The sequence below is a fragment of the Phascolarctos cinereus genome, unplaced genomic scaffold, assembly GCF_003287225.1.
Source record: "Phascolarctos cinereus isolate Bilbo 61053 unplaced genomic scaffold, phaCin_HiC Scaffold_7;HRSCAF=346, whole genome shotgun sequence".
Lineage (NCBI taxonomy): Eukaryota > Metazoa > Chordata > Mammalia > Diprotodontia > Phascolarctidae > Phascolarctos > Phascolarctos cinereus.
The window spans coordinates 64,128,256-64,151,316 of NW_027556180.1; the positions used below are offsets into that span (position 1 = coordinate 64,128,256).

General features: G+C 38.9%; 1 protein-coding gene across 2 annotated transcripts in view; it reads left to right on the forward strand.

The window, feature by feature from the left end:
- EPHA4 (EPH receptor A4) overlaps positions 1 to 23,061 on the forward strand; it is a 167,439-nt gene that overhangs the window by 59,092 nt on the left and 85,286 nt on the right. For both annotated transcript variants that reach the window (XM_021002832.1, XM_021002834.1), the window contains exon 4: positions 7,201 to 7,356. In XM_021002832.1, the coding sequence (XP_020858491.1) occupies positions 7,201 to 7,356 (156 nt within the window). The remainder of the gene's footprint in view (positions 1 to 7,200; positions 7,357 to 23,061) is intronic.

Sequence of the window (23,061 nt, forward strand, 5' to 3'; positions counted from 1 at the left end):
GAAGTCAGACAGACTGGGTTCAAATCTTGGTGCAGCCACTTGCCACCTGTGTGGCCACGGGCAAGTCACTCAGCCTCGTGGGGGTCCCATTTTTCTTAGCGGTAACATGCACATATTGGACTAAATGAACTCTGAAGATCTGTCCAGCTCTAATTTACACTTTGGATTCTAATTTTGGCTCCGCTTCTTCTTAGTTGTATCACTTTGCCTCATTTTTCTTATCCGTAAAATGCAGATATTTGTACTAAATGACTCCCAAGGATCTGTCCAGATTGAAATTTATATTTTAGATTTTATTGTTGGCTCTGCTATTTCCTAGTTTATGACTATGGGCAAGTTGTTTAGCCTTTCTTGGCCTCAGGTTTCTGTCCTGTAAAATAAAGGAGTTGAAACTGAGCTATTTCTAAAGTCTCTCTCCTACCACTAGCAATCTGTGATTCTATTGGTTTTGGAAATTTTCTGTCCAGTTAAGGGAGGAACACACACACAACACACACACACACACACACACACACACACACCCCGCTATTATCATGGATGTCCAATATCTTCTAATTAGCCATAAGCAGCGCTCCAAAACTGGACAATCTTTACAGCCATAATTTGGACAGGAAGCCAAATTGAAATGAACTGATCATTATATTCCCTCAAGGAAATAATTAACTTGTTGGCTATGGATAAAGCTTCTCATCAGTTTAGCAAAGATTGGGCCATGGCAATGAAGAATAGGTAACATCAAATATTCAGCAAATATGGGATAATGATGGTGACTTCCTTTGAGAAATCAGGGTTTCTCCAGTTACCTCAAGTTTAACTAATCATCTTCAGAATTATATTAATTCACTTTTATTTATAAAAAAACCAACCAAACAAACAAAAAATAAAACACAAATGTGTGCTGTCCAGAACTTTATCCACCAGCCTCTATAGAAACTAGCCAGCTTTGGATCCTTTCCTATGGTAGAGAGCAGGAGAGATGTATGAAACTCTTACAAAGTTGAGCCTTGGGAAGAAACAAGATAAGGCAGATTTTACAATGTTAATATCAAAAGACTTATTTGAGGCAGCATTAGTAATATTGCTATTGGATTCTACAATATGACTTTTAAAAGAACAGATTTCTGTGTGTGGGTTTTTTTTCCTCTTTTTTTTTTTCTGTTCATATGGAATTGTTTTCTTTAGAAGTTTCTTCTTAAGGGTTGGTTCCATAATTGTCGTGGGCATTACAGGGATTAATTACATTGGGCCAGAAGAATGCCATAATTTCACAAAGGACTCCTTAACTCATTCTACTGATAATGATGTTATATTTAATGCTGCGTGCTTGCCAGATTGAACCTTTGGTTGGTTGTTAGTGGAACTTTAACTTTATTTTCCTTTTTTTTAATTAAGGAAGGGTTTTGGAACTCAAAATTAAAAAAAAGTTAAACTTTTTTTGTGAAATTGAGAAAAAAATTGAAAATAAAATGAAGGAAATGTTCATGGTCTGTCGAATAATCCCTTTGAGTTTGGAACTCAGAATACGAAATTCTTTTTAGCATAATTGTTTTTCCCTGTGTTGTCCATTGTTCATATAGGGGAAGTAGCATTTTAGTAATTTTAGGGAGAGGAATGCTATCCTGACTATTAAATGACTTTAATATTTCTAAATCTGTTTCCTTGGTCTTCTAAACATGCTACATATATTGAACATACAGAATGTAGCATGAGATTACTGGATGAGATTATTTTGGTCTCCATGGTGGGACCATTGGGGCAGGGTTTCCTTTTCCCAAGACATCTCCTTGCCTCTAGTTTCTGACTGCCCATAGTTGGATTTTTTTTTAAATTAAGGTACAATTGGTTTCTCCTGAACTTCAGTTAAAATGTGAAATCCAAGAATGGCATCATTAACTCTTTCATCCCTGTTGACATTTCAGCAACAAATAAACTGATCAGTTTATTTAGAATGGATCAAGTAGAGAAGATCCTGAAGAATTGGGATCCAAGGCATAAAAGTTTTGATGAGGAAACAGAGCCTGAAAGCTTTTGTACATGGTGCACTGCCTGGGCAGGCCATCTTTAAAGGGGATGAGGAATACCATAATCAGGAACCCTTGGGAGCAGAGCAGGAAGGAAGCCTGCAGGAAGACAGTATATGACTGGTGACAATGGTCCAGTGATAATGAGGACAATTCAGAAATAAAGGGGATAGGGTGGTTTTTTGTTATCATTTTACTCAGTGCCAACCCTTTCTTCATTTAATTTATGGCGATATACAAGTAAAAAATCCGAATCATGCCATTGGTATTTTTCCATACAAAGAAAGAGAAAGAGATGACGTGATCTTGAATGTTTAAAATACAGAGAAAATTTAAACAAAACTCATAAAATCAGCAGTCATACTAGTCATTCCCCCTGCCCCAAACAGCAAAGCTATATGTTGGGGTGTGTGTGTGTGTGTGTGTGTGTGTGTGTGTGTGTGTGCTTTCTCTTATACATTAAGAGTAATTGACCTGAAGAATTTCCCTGAGGAGTTTTAAGGAAGTTTCTATCTTGAAACGTAACTTTGTTACCTTAGTGGGTGAGCTCAACTTAAGAGGAGAAGCACAGTGAGGGTAGGGGAAGGGGCTGAGGAGTTGTAAACCAGCAGAAATAACTAATTAAAGCAAAGCCAAAGGAATTGAATTCAAAGTTTGCATTGCACATGTAAACTAATCTTGGTACAATGGCATCTCTGGAAAACTGTGTAAGGTTACTATTCATGCTCTGTGCCATTGAGCAAATCCTCATCCTGATAAGGAACAAAATGCAGGACTCTTTTAATCAATTCCTTCCAGGTCCTCCACACACTTCTTGCCCACTAAGCCATTAGCATTTAAAAAACACAGGTTGATATTTTCATCCCTAAGACTTGGATAGGTTGTCAGAAAGTGTCATTGCAATCTATGCCCCAAATATATCCTTTATCCAATTTGTGTTTAGGCTAAAAGATACAGCAAAATGTTTTAAGACCTACTAAAGAAAGCAAAAAAGCTGTACGCCCTGGACGCCACCCCCAGCATCTAAAGTGAGAGATGTGGTTTAAGGTCCCAAAATGTCAACAACAGATCTTCATGTAGCAGAAGACAAAAGCACGGGGCGCTGAACTTAAAGGTGGGATGGGGCTGCTAAGAGAACCAGAATTGTACCTCCTTTGGTTTAAAAATAAAAATCAAAGAGTGAAAAGGGGTACTTCAGAACATTTAACCACAGCAGATAGACATTTTACCTGTAGTCCTGCACTTGCATGGAGCAGTACATGATATGTTTAGAGAGGAAAGAAATAATTTTTTGTTTCCTTTTGTATTGAGTAGCACCTAAATGCAGCTGAGTTCCCAGTGGATTCAGTGTTGGACTTGGACTTAGGAAGATCTGAATTCAAATCCATCCTTAGACACTTACTTTCTATGTGATCCTAGGCAAGTCACTTCACCTTTATTTCATTTCTTCATCTGCAAAATGGGGATAATAATAGCCCTACCTCCCAAGATTATAGTGAGGATAAAAGATGATTTTATATCTATCTATCTATCTATCTATCTATCTATCTATCTATCTATCTATCTATCTATGTATATGTATACACACATACACATACACACACACACACATATAATGCTATAGTGCTTATATATTGCTATATTTATAAAGGGATTTTATATATATATATAATGTATATGTGTAAATATATATAGATATAGATACATAAAAGAGAGAGAATTTAGCACAGTATCTGAAACATAGTAGCTACTTACTAATTGTTTATTTTTCTCCTTTCTCCTTACACATAGCATCACAGATTTAAAGCTGGGCTGAATCTTAGAGGTCACTTATTCCAATCCCCTCATTTCACCGATGTGGAAAAAGAGACCTGGAGAGTTTTAGTGATTTTTTTCAGGGTCACCACAGGTAGTAAACACTAGGGTGATTCAAATCCAAGTCCTCTGACTCTTAACCTAGCACTTTTTACACTGAATCATAGAAAGAAGAATAAATATTTATTGGATTACATTGGTTTAGTTTGTTCTTGGTATTAACGATGATGTAATAGTGTCAACAATGAGGACTAGGAGGAGGCAAGGGAAACATGAGGTGGAACAATAGAAGAAAGATATCCAAAGCTCCCTTTTCTCTTTTAGTTCTTTCATTTTCATTAAATATTATTAAGAACAACCACCAATGACCATCTCCTCTTAAAACTGGAAAAAGGTTGTAGTAAGGATCAAATGAGATAATATTTAGAAAGTGCTTAGCCCAGTATCTGACACATAGTAGGTGCTTCACATATGCTTGTTTCCTTATACATTGGAACTCTGTCTCTGGCTTCAAAATTTATGGAAATTTACGTGTCTGTGCATCACATACTTTTGTGCTTCATTCATTTATCTATCCATCCATTCATCCATCCATCCTTCCATACCTGTATCTATAGATCTATCCATCCATCTATCTATCTATCTATTTATCTATCTATCTTTATCTATTCATTCATTTACTTATTCATTCTTCCTTCTATCCATTCATTCATTCATTTATTTGTTCATTCATTCATGGGAATATGGATCAACTAGAAGTAGAAATCCAGTTGACCTGGGTATGACTTCAAAGTCCTATAGTTTTAGCTCATGATGTCAGATCGGAATAAAGCAGCATCTTTTCCTTCCATCTGTGGATTTTTAGATTTTAATTTTGATTGCTCTTCGGGAACATGAAGGCCAGTCAGAGGTGAACAGGGCTTTCCTCACACATTGTTGTTCAGATGTAAAAGAGGGGAAAGAAGATAAAATAAAAGTAATTTTGGCCTGTTTGCTTGAGCCCCTCCAACAGGAGCACAGTAACCAGTCTTAGACAAGTTGCCTTTGTTTACTGGGCCTGACTGAGTGACAGGCTCTGCACAGTGGGTTTGCATTGGTGTTCAGGGAGTTATTGTGTTTGATGTGGGAAGGCTAGGCTTGACCCGCTCTGCTTCTTCCTGCCGGAGCTGCGGTTTCTGATTTAAATCGAACCCCTCAGGCCAGTTTAAGCCCAGCCAAAAGGCACCTTGCAAGTTGAACCTTATCTAATTATGTGATGTGTATAAACTCTAGAAACATAAATCTTAGTCACTGGAGCAACCTGTTTTCTAAGATTCTCTGGTCCAGTGAAAAACAAAGCAAATGAGAGAGATTGATCCCTTAGCAAGTTTATTGTCAGGGCTACACACATCATAAAGTCTGAGCTTCTTAGAGGAAATTCCATAAACAACTACGGTTAATAAGAGTGAAGTTACGATGTCTTCCTTGCACTTTTACTAAATTCTCTTTCCGCTCACCATGACCAGTGCATGATTAATGAAATACCAACAGGATGTGCATGAGAGAGGAATGGGCTTTGAATTGAAACCCACAGTGATGCCTGCTTGGTGCATGAGTAATGCTGGGATGACTGTGGCTAGGTCTATGTGGAACCACTGAATCAAATCATTCTTGTTCAGGATTTCTTTATCAGGTGGCTTCAGTGCAATCTGGTGAATGGGTAGCAACAGCAGTGGCTGGGTCTGCTTTAGTTGTTGCCAAAATGATGGAAAGCAGCTGGTTGACACTTTTTTCCCGGTTGGTATTTTTGGTTATATGGATACAATCTAAGAGACAGTCTTTAAAAGGGTAAGAAAAGAAATAAAAATGAATTGTACAGACAATTTTAAGGATGACTGCCATTCTTTTTGTTCTCTGATCTCATGGAATAACTGGGCTTTTCAAAATCCATTCATTTTTGCTTTTTCTTTGAATCTTGGAAGCTAATGATGCTAGCAGGCTTGTCAAGTCATCTTTAGTAGTTGACCATCTTGGCCTGCATTTTATCATAGAAATCAGAGATGCTCTTATGGATGTGTCATGTTATGACTGCTTGTGTATCTGCCTCCCTTTTTCCTTCCTTCCTTCCTACCTGTTCCTTTCTCTTTCCCCTTCCCCTTCTTCTTCCTTCCTTGCTTCTAAAAGTTAGTCAGTTTTTATTTCAGGCCAGGGAGATAATTCAAGTTTGACACAATTCAAAAAGGGGAGGGAAAGGGGCCAGAGAGCAAGGAAAGGGCAGGGCCTTGTATTAACCACATTAATTTAAAAAAATTATTATGTCAATATTAATAGTGAGTTTTTCCCTCTCACACAGTGAGCTGTGTGCAGCCACTGGCATCAACATGATGTTTATAAAGCTGATGTCAGGGAAAGCTTGCCAATAGTACAAAGAGGTCTATGGTATATATTCTTTGGATCAGCTCTGTTTCTGGCCAGGAAGGGCAGTGAACTGGGTGGGGCAGGGAGGGGACAGGACATGCTCTTTTCTTTTCTTTCTTTTTCTTCCTTCCTTTCCTTCTTTCTTTCTTTCTTTCTTTCTTCCTTTCTTTCTTTCTTTCTTTCTTTCTTTCTTTCTCTTTCCTTCCTTCCTTCCTTCCCTCCTTCCTTCCCTCCTTCCTTCCTTCCTTCCCTCCTTCCTTCCCTCCTTCCTTCCTTCCTTCCCTCCTTCCTTCCTTCCTTTCCTTCTTTCTTTCTTTCTTTCTTTCTTTTTCTTTCTTTCTTTCTTTCTTTCTTTCTTTCTTTCTTTCTTTCTTTCTTTCTCTTTCCTTCCTTCCTTCCTTCCTTCCTTCCTTCCTTCCTTCCTTCCTTCCTTCCTTCCTTCCTTCCTTCCTTCCTTCCTTCCTTCCTTCCTTCCTTTCTTTCTAACAGGTAGAATGTGGTATATCATGTTTCACAGATTGTTGAGGTGGGTGGAAGGTTCAAGTCCACTTCCCACTACTAAAATCATGGCTTCAGTCTGCAATATTAACTTTGGTTTTAGACATGGAGAGTGAACAAGAAAAGGGGAGAGGGAGAGTGGGAGCAGGGCAGGGAGAAAGACAGAGGAGAGAGACAGAGACAGAGAGAATGGAAATGGACTTGTGTAGAGGCAGGAGACTTTCTGACTGAAGAATCTGCTTAGAGTTGCCACTGCCAGTGCTGAAGGAGATTTGGCTATGAGTAGGCATGTCGGCACCCCTGAGATGGTGATAGTGATCAGCCTTTATAAGTCTGATCGTATCATACCTGGGGCCAAACTCTAGGCTTTCTTCCCCATCACGAAGACGACCCTGGTATGTGTTACTACTCTCTGCTGTAATCATGATCCAAATGTCTGGTGTTTTTCCTTTCCCTTCCACCCCTACAGCCTGCAAGATTGGATACTACAAGGCCCTTTCCACTGATACTGCCTGTGCCAAATGCCCGCCCCACAGCTACTCCGTCTGGGAGGGAGCCACCTCCTGCACCTGTGACCGAGGCTATTTTCGAGCAGAGGATGATGCAGCTTCCATGCCCTGCACTCGTAAGTTGAACACTTCTTTCCCAGTACCATTCCATCTCTTGTCCTGCTCTGCTTCAATCATGCCTAGAGGGGAAAATAAACAACAACAATATCTCCGTTTGAGAAGGGAGACAAACAGAGCCAGGAGCTTGCATTCATCTTCTTGCCCTGTTGGTTACTCTGAGGGGCAGTACTGGGCAATACCAGGTCTTCTCTCAGCATGGCCACCCTGCAGTGGATAAATTAGATCAGAGCTATCTCTCCCCCTTATGTCCCCTCCTCCTCTCAATAACAGCAGGATAATGGCTGATGGAAATGAGAGGATCTGGTTCACTGTTCTGGTTTCATTTCAAATGGACATCCTGACAGCAGAACACTTTGTGGAGGGAGTTCCAGTTGATCTTTTTGTGGGCATCTGATGGTGCAATTAGGGCTGAAGATTTGAATTTATAAGCTGCTTTGCCATTCCATCCAAGACGCTCAATACTCTTGACAGCTAGGGAGAAACACGTATAGAGCAAGGTTATGTGAATGGGATTATATATATAAAAGTCCTAGCAGCCCTTTGGAGGAAAGGAACAATATAAATTTAAATGGGAACTCTGGTTATCGTTGGGACCATCATTATTAAAGTACAGCCTATCTCTTTGTTCATACACTTATGCTGTGCCATTAGAATGGAGGAGTGAAGAAATCCCTACCGTGGATAGGGACAGAGTTACTCTATCTATGCATATTATGCCCTGCATAGACTCAGAGGGAGATACAGCCCAGGACTGGGGAGAGCACATTATGGAATATAGCTCTACAGTTTATTATAGCTATATAGTTTAATATAGTTTATTATTACTGTGATGTGGCAATTCTGCTTTGCCTGTTACATATTGTTGCCTTGCCCAACCCTTCCCTGCCAGAGGAAACCACAACCATGCAGATGACTATTTTGTAATTGGGAGTCTTCTCTGGGCTTCCCCAGGTAGCTGCAATAACATTTAGGACATTCTCCAAGATAATCAGGTGCTCGCTCAGAGAACTGGGGAGCAGAATACAGGAGCCCCAAAGGCCGGCCATTCAGAATACAAATGGGATAGTTCTGAATGCACAGCTTGGCTCTGAACTTTTCCTGACTTCATGAAGTTCTTCCTGGCTAGAAATAAATTAGAGTTAATCTTGTCTCCCTGTAGTTGTTACAGATTGGGGAGAATCTAGGGGCCTTCCCTGGTCTAGAGCAACCTCAAATGACAAATAACATTCCCATCTCTCTGTCTCTGTCTCTCTCTCTGTCTCTCTCTGTCACTCTCTCTCTATCTCTCTCCCTTTTTCCCCCACTTCTGGTGCCCCTTTCCCAGTATCACTTGCCTCAGATTCTCATGCTGTTCCCTCTTAGTCACATTACTTTGGCCTTACCTCATTGACTAGGGCTCCATATTTCAATCTGTTCTCTTTCCATACTTCTATCAAAATTTACCTTTTCAGTGTCTCCTTCCCTAGGCTCTTCTAAGTAACTGGCTTTCATGGACTAATTCTCCTTTTCTCCTTTCCATACCACTCCCTTACCTTTGTGATACCTTTCCAGGAGATATTTACAATTAAAAATAACTTGAGACCATAAGAATCTTTTATCTAAATAATGGGAGTAATAATAATAAGTAAATAAAAAAAAACTTAGGCTTTTCAAAGTTCTCATCACATAGAAACCTCTCCTCCTTCTAAATCCCAAACACACAATTCCAGTCCTGTCCTGAGCTCCACTGCACCATTAACCCCATAGAATTGATTGTTTGGTGAGAGGATGACATTGTATTTCCCTTTTCCATACTTTCCTCCTTGTGATTCCAGGATCTGCTGACTAGTGTAGAGAATGATCTTATACTAATCATGTAATCAAGGCAACTTAGATTCATCGTCTAATCTTTTCAGCAGTCAGTTGCTCAAATCACAAGAACATTGGAGATATTCAGTTCAAGCAATATTCATTTGACTTCTATATGTGATACATAAGGCACTGATCATGCTCATTGAAGAAGTGTTAGCAGAGCCTATAAACATTATTTTTGGAGAAATTATCATCCGATTTGCTAAGTGAGATTCAAGCAAGAAAAGAAAACTAATCATTGTTTTTGCAATTTCAAAGTTCATTCTGAGATTTGGCACATGGCTTGCCCCCCCCCCCAAAAAATAAAAGGTCAGAGTAAAAGCACTTGTGGTCACTGAATAGAATAAAAGATGAGTTTCATCATGGGGAGGACTGAGCTCTCTTCTTTCTTCCTTAGTGAAAGATCCATGACAATAAATGAGCTAGGTTTCATTCCTTTTTCTTGTTGGTCCCTCTTCATGGGAAAAATCTCCCTGGACTTGATGAAGTTGAGACTTTGTTCATATGTCAGTTCATGCCTCAGAGTCTGGTGGCTGTGAAGCATGTCCACGCTGCCGTTGCTAAGTTAAGGTCTTTGGTCACAGTCTGGAGTGGACACAAGAAGCCGGTCCCATCTGACTCCCTGCAGCAGCGTCCCTGTCACTTACTTCTTTGGAATCACACTCACTTCCTCTTTCTGGTTGATTTTATAGGTCTTTTCATCTAAGGGTCTGTAAGCACTTGGCAAACATTAACTAATTAAGGCTCTTAAAATCTCCTGTGAGGGTGGAATGATCTGGGCTCATTTTACAAACGAGGGAACTCCTATAACAGGGAAGGTACTTGACTTCTTCAATAGTTAGTGGCAGAGTCAGTAATGGACTACACAGCCCCATCCTTTACCTTTAGGCTTTGGATTTTTCCTTCTTAGGCACCATCTTTATTTTTATCCTACTTTACCTTACCTTACTTTACTTCCCTTCATTTTTCTTCTCTCTCTCTCTCTCTCTCTCTCTCATCTGTCACCCACTATCGATCTCTATCTTAGTCTATCATCAATCTCTTTTTCAATCTCAGTCTCCATCTCAATGCATCATCTCTCTGTCTAAGACTGGGTCTTCCTTGGCAGGTAGTACAGTGCAGAGGCCACTCATTGGCCTGATCTCAATAGTAATTGGTAAAGGAACTTTGACTTGTTCTATTTCTGACCTGGACCTGATGAGGCAACTTGATTCCTTTCCTTGTCCCTATATCTCCAGGGCTTACCATATTGGCACCAGACTTAATGTGAACACCCTATCTGCTTTAGCCCACTGCAGTTCAGAATTCCCAAGCGCAAGTGATCCCAGGTTCTCTCAGCAGCAGGGATTACAGGCAATCACCACTGTGTCTCTGCCTTTACTTTAAACTTACTAGTTGTTTCAGAGGATAGGATGTTCATCAAAATACCCCCTCTTCAATTTTTTTTTGTTCTTGTTGTCTAGACCTGCAATTTGATAAATTTTGAGAAGCTGCCAGTGTGAAAACTCCTTTTATCTATGCAAACATATCTATAAGTTATAGCCTTAGAGAGTTTCCTGGGACACTAATAGGTTAAGTGACTCACCCAGGGTCATACAGCTAGTACATGTCAAAGGCAAGACTTTAACCCAGTTCTTTCCACTTCTGAGGCTGGTTCTCTATCCACTATTCACTCTACTTCTTTCCTATGCCAGTATTCTTCCTGAATGAAGTTTCCTACTCATGATTATGAGAATCATAGCATTAAGCATTAATTAAGCATAATCATAAAGCATTCATTAGAGAAGAAGCATTATGTAGTGAAAGGAGTGCTGGTCTTAGAGTCAGGAAGACCTGAATTCAAATTCTGTCATTGACACGCACTAACTATGTGAACCTGAGCAAGTCATTTAACCTCTTTGTCCCAGACGTCTTGGTAAGTCTGTAAGTTGCAAAGCAGATGCTGCTTTGGTGGAGGGAGCCTCCTCATTGAGAGTTTCTGAAGTCAGTGAAATCTATCTCTCACACGCACACACACACACACACACACACCCCTTTTAGAACTTTTTTAGGTAATTTCCATTAATCTCCATCTTTTACAGATGAGGAAACTGAGGCCCAGAGAGATGACCTAATTTGCCCAACTAAGGTCATTCAGCTAGTTAGTAGCAGAAGCCGGGGTCAGAACCTAAGTCATTGCCTCATAGGCCAGCGTCCTTTCCACTGCCCTGTTCTGCCTCCACGGTCAGTCTCTCTTGACAAGCTACAGAGATGAAGGGAGGCTTCAACATGTAGGGGAGGAATCTTTTCAAACTGATTTCAGACTCTAATCAGTTCTTCCCAGTTGGTTAAGCCAGGTGACAAACCCAATTCCCTTGTGCTGACAGCCATGGTAATCAGGCCCCTTCTTTGTTCATTATGCTCTCTTTAACCCCAGCATTCTTATTCAGCCCTGCATTTAGTGAGCACTCATTGTGACGGCACACTAATGAAGAAATAAAACACACTAGCAGAGGCCCATTCTTCTAGCAAAAGATAGACTCTGCTCCACTGGCCTGTAAAATCAGGTTTTTGTTCACTAGCAGAACTATTAGACCAGGTGAATAAAAGTAGCATTGGCTAATTTGGAAAGAAACACCTGGGATGGGCTAAAGTTCACTCCTTCCACCCTTTTCCTTAGGGGATTATGACAGGAATGTTATCTTCTTGGGACTTTGGGTGAAAAGCTCCATCTTTTGACTCTTGATTTGGTTAATGCTGTATTGACTTAATAACAGTGATCCATGGCTCTTTCTGAGATGCTTTAGTGTGTTCTCATGAGAGGACCTTCTGGATATTCTAAAGAAAATGAAAGATTATTATTTTTCTGGGAAGAAATGAATTTCTTTCTAGTTTCTATAATGCAATGATTGTAATTTTTCCTGCCTCCTGGCCTGGAATAAGTTACTGGATACAGCTTACATGGCATTTCTTTGGTGATATTAGAAGGACTTTTTAAATTTCCTTCCCACTCTTCCATACTGGAAAACTGTATGTTTCCTTTCTGAGGAATTGAAGAATATTCACTTTAGTCTGGGAAAACAACTATAGCAAAACCAGCCATAAATTGGATCCTTTCATCCAATGAGTAACAAGTAAAATACCCACATCTGAACACAAGGATCAGTCAAAGCAGATGAAAAGGACTTTTGGAGAATTTTCCTTATAAGCAGGGAAGCTACCATCACACGGGTAGCAGGACACAGTCCAAGACTGTACAGGAATCTTGGTTTCATAAATCATTTCATAGAAATATTTGAGAGTGTCAATGAAATGGATGTCCTTGCAACTCTTGGTCTCTTTTTTTTTCACCTTTTTTTATTTACCTTGTTCATCTAAGTCAGAAATGCAGACTAGAAATCTTATCACTCGGTGAAAATGTCACCTACATGCTTGTGCATGAGGCCACAGGATTGACTTATCACATATCCACCTGAGCACGGACTGAGAGAATAATCTCTCCCTCCCATCCTCTATCCAACTCTGGAAGCAGAGACAATGTCATATTAATGTAATGTTCAACCTCTCATTATATTTCAATTTTTGCTCTAAAGATGGCTTGTCAAAAGGTGAGTCCTTAAAGGGAGTTCTTTATGTGACTAGGAAATAGGCTTTTTTTATTTTTGTATCTTTTTGCTAACCTTATTTCTGAGCTTGGTCACTCTTACTTTGATGGATCAGTGACCCCATCTCTATGGGGGCTCCCTCCACCACTGCAGATTGGAATCCACCCACATTTTCTTGTACTGTGTAAATCCTACCGCTGTCTTTCCATAAATCTTACACTGAGGATCAACCCAATGTATTGGAAACCTTTAGGTTTTCATTTTTTTTTTGTTTTACTATTTTGCATAGTAGTGCAATAATTGCTCAGTCCATCTGTCATCCTTCTCTTGAGTTGCATGACCTGCCTGAGGATGATTTCTGTGGAGTTCGATTGAAAAAGAATATTGAAAAACCTGTTTGTTTTTTCATTTGAAACCTCCTCTCCAACTCTTTGGTGCTCTTTATTTAACTTGTGCTAGAACTTATTAGTGCATTGTGCTTGAGGGTACTTTATAAATAAGAGATTATTATTTTAGATTGCCAAGTTGAAGGGCCTTCATGAATCTGTCTCCAAGTCAATGGCCTTGAATAATCTCATCAGCTGTGCCAAACAAACAAAGAGTGATTGATTGATATTTAGACATGGCCTGAAATATTCCTAAAATTGCAGCTTTTAAGACAGTTTATACTGGAAGAGCCTGGGGCAAATTTATCACAGTCTATGATGAAAGGGCCCAATTTGAAAAAGGTCTCTGCAGTTTTAGGTTAGCAAGAAATTGAAATGGCCCTGCTTCAGACGACAAACGTCACTTAGTTTGTCTTTACATTCGCCTTTTCTAATTGAATTTAGTGCACTGCTGTATTTCTTCCAGAAAGTATATTGTTTTTAAATTACCATTTCAGTCCTATTACTCAAAGCCCTTTCTTCTAATGCTTTCTGACAGTTATCAACGTAATGAACCATAATGAAATGATGAGCAATCTTCAGTGGAAACCCAATGTGGATTCCACTGGTGCTGTGTGACTGTGTTGTTAAAATTTGAATGCAAATTAAAATAACATCGTCCTTACTTGTTTCCAAGGTCAGAGTGAAGTTTTTTTTAATGGAATTTTTAAAATGCTTTAATCTTAGTTGACTTGCATCTACTTTTTAAACCAGCCCTTAACTGCGTGTATGATATAATATTTTAATATCTCCCACACCCCACCCCAGAATGTTATGCTTCTAATAGTCTGGGTTTTGGAAAGGCATGTGTGAAAAGGTTTTGGTATTCAAGTTATTGAATAAATAAAAGGTAGCACTTAGCTTTCAATAAGCCAGGACCATGAATGTTGAATTGAAAGGGACCTTAGCAATCATCTATGCTTACCTCCTCATTTTTACAACTGAAGAAACTGAATATCAGAGAAGTCAAATGAGGCAAGATTTGAATCCAGAGCAGCAAAACCACTATCTAAATCTAGGTCTTTAATTCGAAAACCCAAGTCTCTGTCTGTTGTGCCGTCTTGTCAAATCAATGCCTACATTTAGAGAGGAATGAAACACTGAAGGATCACTTAGTGCAGAGGTGTCAAACACATGGCCCAGGCCATATATATCCAGCAACACTCCTGAGTGTGGTCTGAACCAAATTAAAATGTAATTGTGAAGTATCTAGTGACATTTATAAAAATGCAACATAGATAACATTGCATTTTAAAACTGTCAATGTGCAGCCTGTGGAATCGTCATGCATAGATTAGTAGCCGCCCGCTCTCCCCGTTTGATACCTCTGATCTAACCCAACCCCATCCTTCTACAGATAAGTAAACAGAGGTACACAAAGCTTGCTCAAAACCATAACAAGAATGAAATCCAGATCCTTTAACTCCCCATGTCACCATGCTGCTGGTTTTTCTTCTCAAACAACAGCACACATCCATATGAACTAATAGTCATAGCTTATAAAGCACTATTCTTACAGTGATTCCATGAGCTAGGTGGTATGAGTATTATTAAACCTATTTTATAGATGAGAAACCTGAGAGTTAAGAGAGGCTCAGTGATTTGCCCACAGTCACAGAGCTCACAAATGGCAGGACTTAGATTAGAACCCATAGCCTTATGAATACAGTCCAAGATTCTTTCTATTATACTACAGTTGTGCACTTCTTCCATGTTTTTATTCTGATTATCATCAATAAATAGTGGAATGATTCTTTGTGAGATGTCCTCTGAACAAAAAGGTCTAGCTGAGGATAAAGTCAACTAAGAACTATACCATTGTAAGAGATTTTCCTTCTTATTTGCAAGTAACCACTAATATTAAGTCAGAGTTTCTGTTTTTAAACTGTTTCATGGTTAAGTCATTTTGAGCAAATGGCCTGTTTAGACCAATCGTGTTCAAAATCCTATCAAATGCTAAAATAATAAAAATAACCCCCAGTTCTCCCATGCATGTAATCCTGATGGACACTTAAATATGATTGCATTTCAATGAAGTTTCTTTCAATAGATTTCAATCAAGAATGGGTTGATTGTCCAGTTATCAGATTAGTCTTATCCATTTCTACTCCCTTTCTCTCCAGTGTCTTCCTACCAATTGGCCACTTACCAGCAAATAGTGACCACAGCACAAGTTATACTGACACTCCACTTGATAACAACCCTGGACAAGAGGAGATTGACCGAATAGCCCTGTAATTCCCAAAGTGTGGCCACCAGCCTGATTACTTATTTTCAGTGATTATGAGATGCTATATTGTTTCTACTATGAACAATTTACTACTTAATTTAAAAAATCATTGATGTCTCTTCAAAAGCTAATGCTAATCTCAGTTTGAAAGTGCATTATTTAAGGAATAAGGAGTGGAGAATATCCTGGATTTGGAGTCAAGAAGACCTGCTTTCAAATATTCTGTGTATGACCCTTGGAAAGTCAAATAACCTCTCTCAGGTTTAGTTTCCACCTCTGTGTAATGGGTATAATGATGCCTGAAGTTCATTTTTTCCTCACAGAATTGCCATGAGGCTCAAAAGATGTAATGTTTGTGAAATGCACTGAAAATGTCAAGAGCCCTAGATATGTCAGTTTTTATTATTGTTTTTCTTGTGCACTGGGTGCACATGGGAGCCTTTGCCCTCACAGAGGTGATTCACAAGAAAGTGTGAAATGGACTGCCATGATTTCAGGCTAATATGAAATCATAGATGTCAGTTTTATATTATAACTCTGAAGACTTAAATTTCAATTGAAATTAAGTTACCACTTTCCTATCTTAATGGTATTTTAGATACCATGTCACTGTTCTTGAGAGGTTCGGTCACCTGCCTTTGAATTATCCTCAGGGGAAAAGCTGAGCATCATCTTTACTTTCAGCATGGAGTAAACCATAGAAACCTTGGAGTAATTGAACAAGTGGATGGGGTGAGGAACAGTAGTCTTCAGTTGGGGCTGAATGCTATGATTTCATTCTTTTTTTTTTTTTTACTTAATCTGAACTATGGTGTTGGCTTGTACACCTAATAAATGCCCCTATCCTAAAAAAAAAAATAAAAACAGACAAAAAACAAACAAAAAAAAAGCAATAGAACAAAACCAGACCAAAACAAAAATCATCCATCTTTCTTGGACCTTACTACTCCCTTCAAACGATCACTCTCTCTTGTCCTTTTAACTTAATGATTCTTGAAAGAGTACTCTAGACTCACTGTCTCCTCTATTTTTTCATCTTCTTACTCTTCAATATCTCTTGCAATCTGGCTTCTATTCTCACTCTACTGAGAATTTGCAAATGACAAGCAAATTACCATATCCAATGTGCTTTTCTCCATCTTCATTTTCAACATCCGTCTTCACAAGAAAGAGACAGTCCACCATTCTTAAAACTGTCCATTCTCCTCCCTTGTCTCCCATATCAGATTCTGCTGGCTCCCATGTTTATCTGACAACTTTTTAACTGGCTGTTCTGCTTCCTCCTCCATATGATTGTACTCTAGGGCTTTACCTAGTACTCTCTATTTTGTCTACACCTTGTGCCTTGATGATCTCATCCACTCTCACTGTCTAAACTATCACTCCCAGCCTCATGACTCACAAATCTGTATCTTTACCCCTTATCTTTCTCAGTCTCCAAATTGACATTTCTAGCTGCCTAACAGATATCTCCATCTGGATATATCCCACTGACATCTCTAGCTCTATGCATCCCCAAATCAAATTGCCAGCTTTCCCTTGTAACTTGATTCTCTTCCTGACTTCACACAGGGGTGATACCACAGTTCCCCCAATCATCTACATTTATAAACTTGGAATCCTCTTTGACATTTCTCGTATCTGCTCAGTTATCAAATTGTGTTTCTTCAAGCATCTACAGTCTCTTTTGATCTCCTTATGATGGTCACTGACACCTCCCATCTTCTTCTTCCTTTCTGTAGAAGCTTCTTCATTCATACCCAGCCCCCTGTAATATTTAATTCATTCTCATCTGTGAGCTCTTTTTTTTTGATTCCCTCCAATTTTTCCAATATTCCATCATCCTTGTAGGAAAAAAAAAATCTCAAAAACTTAAGTAATGCTACCATCCCCTCGGTTATCCTATGTTTCTCTTCCTTTTAATTGTCAACGTCTTAGGAAAAGTCAACTTCCTACATCTATTGCTTCCATTTCCTTTCTACTTTCTTCTTCCTTCCTTCCTTGCTTCCTTCCTTCCTTTCTCCTTCCTTCCTTCCTTCCTTCCTTCCTTCCTTCCTTCCTTCCTTCTTTTCCTTCCTTCCTTCTTTTCCTTCCTTCCTTCCTTCCTTCCTTCCTTCCTTCCTTCCTTCCTTCCTTCCTTCCTTCCTTCCTTCCTTCTTCCTTCTTTTCTTCTTTCTTTCCCTCTTTCTTTTTTCCTGTCTTTCTATCCCAATCTCTTGTGATCTGGGTTTTGGTGTATCCTAAATCTTTTGAAATCTTCTATTATTTTAGAAAAAAATCCTGGAATTTTCATCAGAAGACTTGGATTCAAATCTCAGATTTGCCACTTAATAGCTATGTGACCTTGGGCAAGTCATTTAACTATTACAGGCCTCCTTTTTCTTTTTTGTAAACTGAGGGAATTAGACTAACTAACTCCTATGGTCTCTTCCAGCTTTAAAATTTAATAATGCAACCTATTCTTAAAGTTCCTCCCATCACTATGAAGCTTTCTCTGATTTTTTTTTTCTGTCCAGTAATGATTTCTCCTTCTTTCAGATTCATAGTACTTGTTAGAAAAGTACTGTCTTAACGTAAGGACAGGCCTGGGCTCAACCCTTTTCTCTGATATCTGATGTGGATTTGGTCAAGTTATTTTACTTCTTTGAATCTCAGTTTCCCTATATATGAAATGGGAATATTAATACCTGTAAGACCTACTTCATAGTGTAATTGTAAGGCTTAAATGAGCTAGGTAAACTGACTGAAAATTTTGAAAAGATGCTGGCTGTTATAATAATAAACCAATATTCAAGTGCATTTAAAAAAATCAAGTGTAAACAACCATTTTAAATGTCTGCTTTTTTTTTTAAATATATCTACACTCAAGCTTCCCTATAGTGGCTTGGATAATTGAGACTTGATTATATAAATGATTCCAACTAGTATTCTCAGTATAAATAAATTATGCTAGGAAAGAAAAGACAAAACATTCTTAGAAAGGTCTTTGGGATAGAAGAGATATAATAATAACAAGGAAACACCAAAATTTCAGCAACAAATTAGCTCTTCAAGAAGATACCACTTTACGAAAACAGGGTAACATGAGCAATGCTCCTGTTTTTCATAATGAGCTGCTGAGCTTTGGTTAGAACCATTGAGAGACCACAGAAGCTTTCATGATAAAAGGTCTAGGAATAGCCATACATTTGCAGAAAGGGGGGCTTCCCGGAATAGCAGTCCTTATGTAAACTCACCCACAGCAACAGGGGCTGGAAGAAAGCAATTAGTAGCAGCAACATATACAACTGTCAGGGGGGAAAAAGCATGGGCTTTATTTTGTAGTCAAAACTGATACATCCCAAGTGTTTACTCTGTGTTATAACCTGTCTTTCTTCAGCTGGAGAGAGATTAACAATAAAGGCTTATCTGAAGGGTTTTACAACTAAGATCCTGAAGTATTATTGACAATTCTGAAGTTGTACATGATTAATGAAGCCCTATGCAAGGGGAGAAGCAGCCCAAGATGGTTCTTTAGAAGATACGTACCTCATACCAATTGACTTGGCATTTGGGCAGGGTGATGGAGGGGCTTAATGGTTCTGCTCTCTTTAAGAGTTGTGTATCTGTGCAGGAGGGCTGCTTCTGTCTACAACCAGCTTTGATATTATGGCTCAGGCTTTGAATTTTAGCATGATGATTAAAAATCCATTCAGCATTAAAATGTCTACTAGCCCTGGAAGCCACTCAACACACGAATCCCATCTAGGATGTTTTGCTACTTGTCACATTCCTTTTATGGCAGCCTGGGATAGATTTAATTTTATCTCATCAGTGTACAAACTTTTTTTTTAATCTACTCTATAAAAATGTTTTTACCAGGCCTTCCCACATATATTAGTGAAATGGTGGTGATACATCTGGCAATAACGAAAAACAGTTGTTTGTAGAAATACTTGGGTTTTATTTATACGTTCCTACTCACCAATAAGATGAGTTCTAAGTTTTCTCTTCTCTCTCTGTGTCTCTCCCCACCTCCCCCTTTCATTTTGGTTACTGTACCTGGGCCTCTGCTGATTGACGGGGCTGCACTTGAATCTTGATTCCAGAGCTCAGAAGGGGAGAATCTTTGGCATTGAATGATATACTGAACTCTGTACCTACACATTTGACCTTTTAGAGAACCCATCTTTGGTTGCCATAACCATAGCTGTTTTATTGAGATGTCACTGTTTTATGCCACATGTAGGATTCCAAGGTTGCTCCCAGGAAGACCGAGTTGAGCCCCACCTGGTTAGGGTACAAGGGGAGTTACTTTGAGCAATGGGTTCTATTCTTTATCAGACATTCCAGATCTGGTTCACAGATGAGTCAGTGTCAAAGAATTAATTTTATGTATTTGTTTATAACAAAATCTATCTAAATTTAATGATGAACATCTTTGTTCAGTGGCCATATCACCATTCATATAGGACTTATGTGGTTATGATATTCACTTGTCCATAAGGAGGAAACCAAAAATAACAATAGGACTTTGTTGTTTGGTACTTTCAATCATGTCTGACTCTTTGTGACCCCATTTGGGTTTTTTTTGGTAATACTGGAGTGGTTAGCCATTTCCTTTTCCGGATCATTTTACAGATGAGGGAACTGAGGCAAACAGGTTAAGTGACTTGCCCAGGGTCATATAACTAGTAAGTGTCTGAGGCCAGATTTGAACTCAAGTCTTCCTAACTCCAGGCCTTGAGGTCTAGCCATTGGGCCACTTAGGTGCCTTGATAACAGAAGTAAGCATAGTAATAGTATTAGTAATAGCTTTCAATTCTTTAAAGCCCAGTATATAACACAAGGCTATCTCATTTGCTCTGTCTAATACACTTCTGAGGGAGACACGTATTTCATAGGAAATGAGGAATTTGAGACTTTGAAATGTGAAGACACTTGCCCAGGTCACCCAGCCATCAGATGTTGGAAATACATCAGCACATGTGCTTCCTAACTTCTGTGATCTGGGAGAGCTATGAAATTATTAGCATTTTCTTTATTGCTTGGCATAGTGCACTTTATATTTTACAAAGCACCTATATTCATTTTCTCATTCTCATTGCTCAAATCAGGAAACTTGTTCTCATTCCCTCACTTCCTCCCTTCCCCTCCTCCCCTCACCAAAGAGAACCCATGATTGGTTAAAGATGACAAAGACTCCTTTTGCTCATATAGGAACCCTACATCTGCATTAGAAATTGGCTACAGCTTACCTTGAATTTAACACTGTCAAGTTAATGTCAAATGAATGCAAGGTGACATCCCACCAGAAAATAATAATTACACATTGTCACACCTTTCACCAGGATCCTGCTGGGTGATGCAGAAATAATGTTTTACACCACTGAAATGAATGGATGCTCATTAAATTTATTCATAATGGCAAAAAAAGTAGTGCCCCTTTCTTATGGAGAAATGTACAAAATATGAATCAGGCCCCTTGTATCTTAGGCATTCTGTAATTTCCTTATTTTAGTAGTAATTAGCGCATAGATATATTTTGTCATTGGAGAAGAACCCAATTGGGCTGACGGGATCTCTGTTAGAGATAACAAGAAAATGAAGTTGGCAGTAAGGCGCACATATAGATTTTGCCTGGAGGGGTTTTAGCCAGGAAGGATTTTATATCCATTTTTCCATCAATAATTGTGAAGTCATGGGATACCTTGGGTCCTATTTGCAAACCACAAGATCATAGGATTGACAGCTAGAGGGCAATTTATACATTGTCTACTCCATCTCCATCATTTATCAGTTCCAGTAGCCCCTTATTGCCTTTGGGATCAAATACAGGCTGCTTCGTTGTTTGGCACTTAAAGGCCTTCACAACCTGGCTCCAGCTTACTTTGATAAGCTTAAGACCCCTTAGTCCCCTTCAAACCCTCTATGGTAGAGCCAAATTGTTCTTTCTGTTTCTCACACATGACACAATACCTCCTTTCTTTGTTTATGTTATCTGCTATACCTGGAATGAACACCTTCTTCTTCTCTGCCTCTGAAATTGTAGCTTCTTTCATTATTCAGCTCAAGTGGCCTCTTACGTATTCTTATCACCCTAGCTGCCAATTCTTTCTCCCTCCCCTCCCCATCATATTGTATTTATTTGGTATATACTTAAGTATGTGTATGTTGTTTCTCCTAACAGAATGTTAGCCTCTTTAACTCAATATAGCCATTCCATGAAAATGATAAGATTGTAAGCTTCTTGAGGGCAGGGTCTGTCTTTTGCCCCTTTTTGTATTCCCAGCATTTAACGGAGTGCTTTGCTTCTAGTAGGCACTTAAGAAATACAGATTGATTGATCTTGATTTATTGAGAAAGTTGGGTAGGGTAGCTAGCATATTCCATACCTGGAATATCAAAATTTAAGAGGTATTTGGCTTATAGTGCTAGTAACATAACTAATGTCAATGTAATTCCTTTAGATTAAGATGCTTAAAGGATGTTAATGAAACAAAATTGGTGGTGCTTTTCCTCAAATCCTTTTTACTATATAGAGCCTATGTTTGGTACTCTAGATGTCCTGTCCTCCAATACCCATAGACCAGAATGAACTTGTCTTGCAGTGACAATGTTTGCTCCTCCTTTCTAGTGTCCCTACTCCAGTCAAAAGAAACTTTAATATTCAGCCAACACACACTCACAGGCTTCCAGGGAGCATCCTTACAAGGCAGGGTTTCTTAGTTCTGCGAGTCATGATTTCATCCATGCGGCTATACCTTATCCCTCTATGCTAATCACAACTCCTCCCACACCTTCATAGACTATTTCATGAGCCGCTATGAATGAAAAAAAAAATTATCACTTCTTGAGGACAACCCCTTTTTGAGGACCTTCTTAAAATGTAGTTGGATGGGTCCTCAGACTGACTAGCATGTGATCCACCATTTTTTGTTTTGTTTTTTTTTTTTTTCCAGTAGGACCTGCCAGAGCTTGTCCTCTTGCTGGTAAAGCATCTGAAAATTCAGGATCATTTCCACACCACACTGAGGCAATTTCTCATAAAATGTGAAGCATGTTACTCATAAAAACACAATATGTAAAAACATGGGTAATAAAACCTTAGCTTCAGTGACAGTTACACATGGTTTTCAGAAAGTGAATATAATCATGTGGAGTTTTACCAAATCTTCAGAATTTCAGACTCAAGGGGGACTAGTGTAAGAGCTTGGTAATAGGGAAGTCTGATTCTATTTTGGACCTTAGAGACTCGGAGGTGAAAGGGACCTTAACAGCCTACCTAGGTTCAATTCTTCTTTAGGAATCCTGATTTCAATAGCTCTAGCAGGTACTTACCCAGCTTCTACTTGAATACTTCTAATGAGAGGCCACTTACAACCTTTCAAAGCAGCACATTCTTTTTTTTTTTTGACAGCTGTATTTGTTAGCAAATTCTTTCTATTGATCTGAAGTATGCCTCCCTATAATTTTCTGCCTTCTGATGCCAAGTAGAATATGTCTAATTCTTACTTTCTACATGACAGTCCTTCAAAACTTTATGTATTGTTATCATGTCTTGTCTAAATCTTCTTTCAATGAGGAATTCCCAGTTGCTCCAATTGTTTTTATAAGATGTGGTTTTGAGTT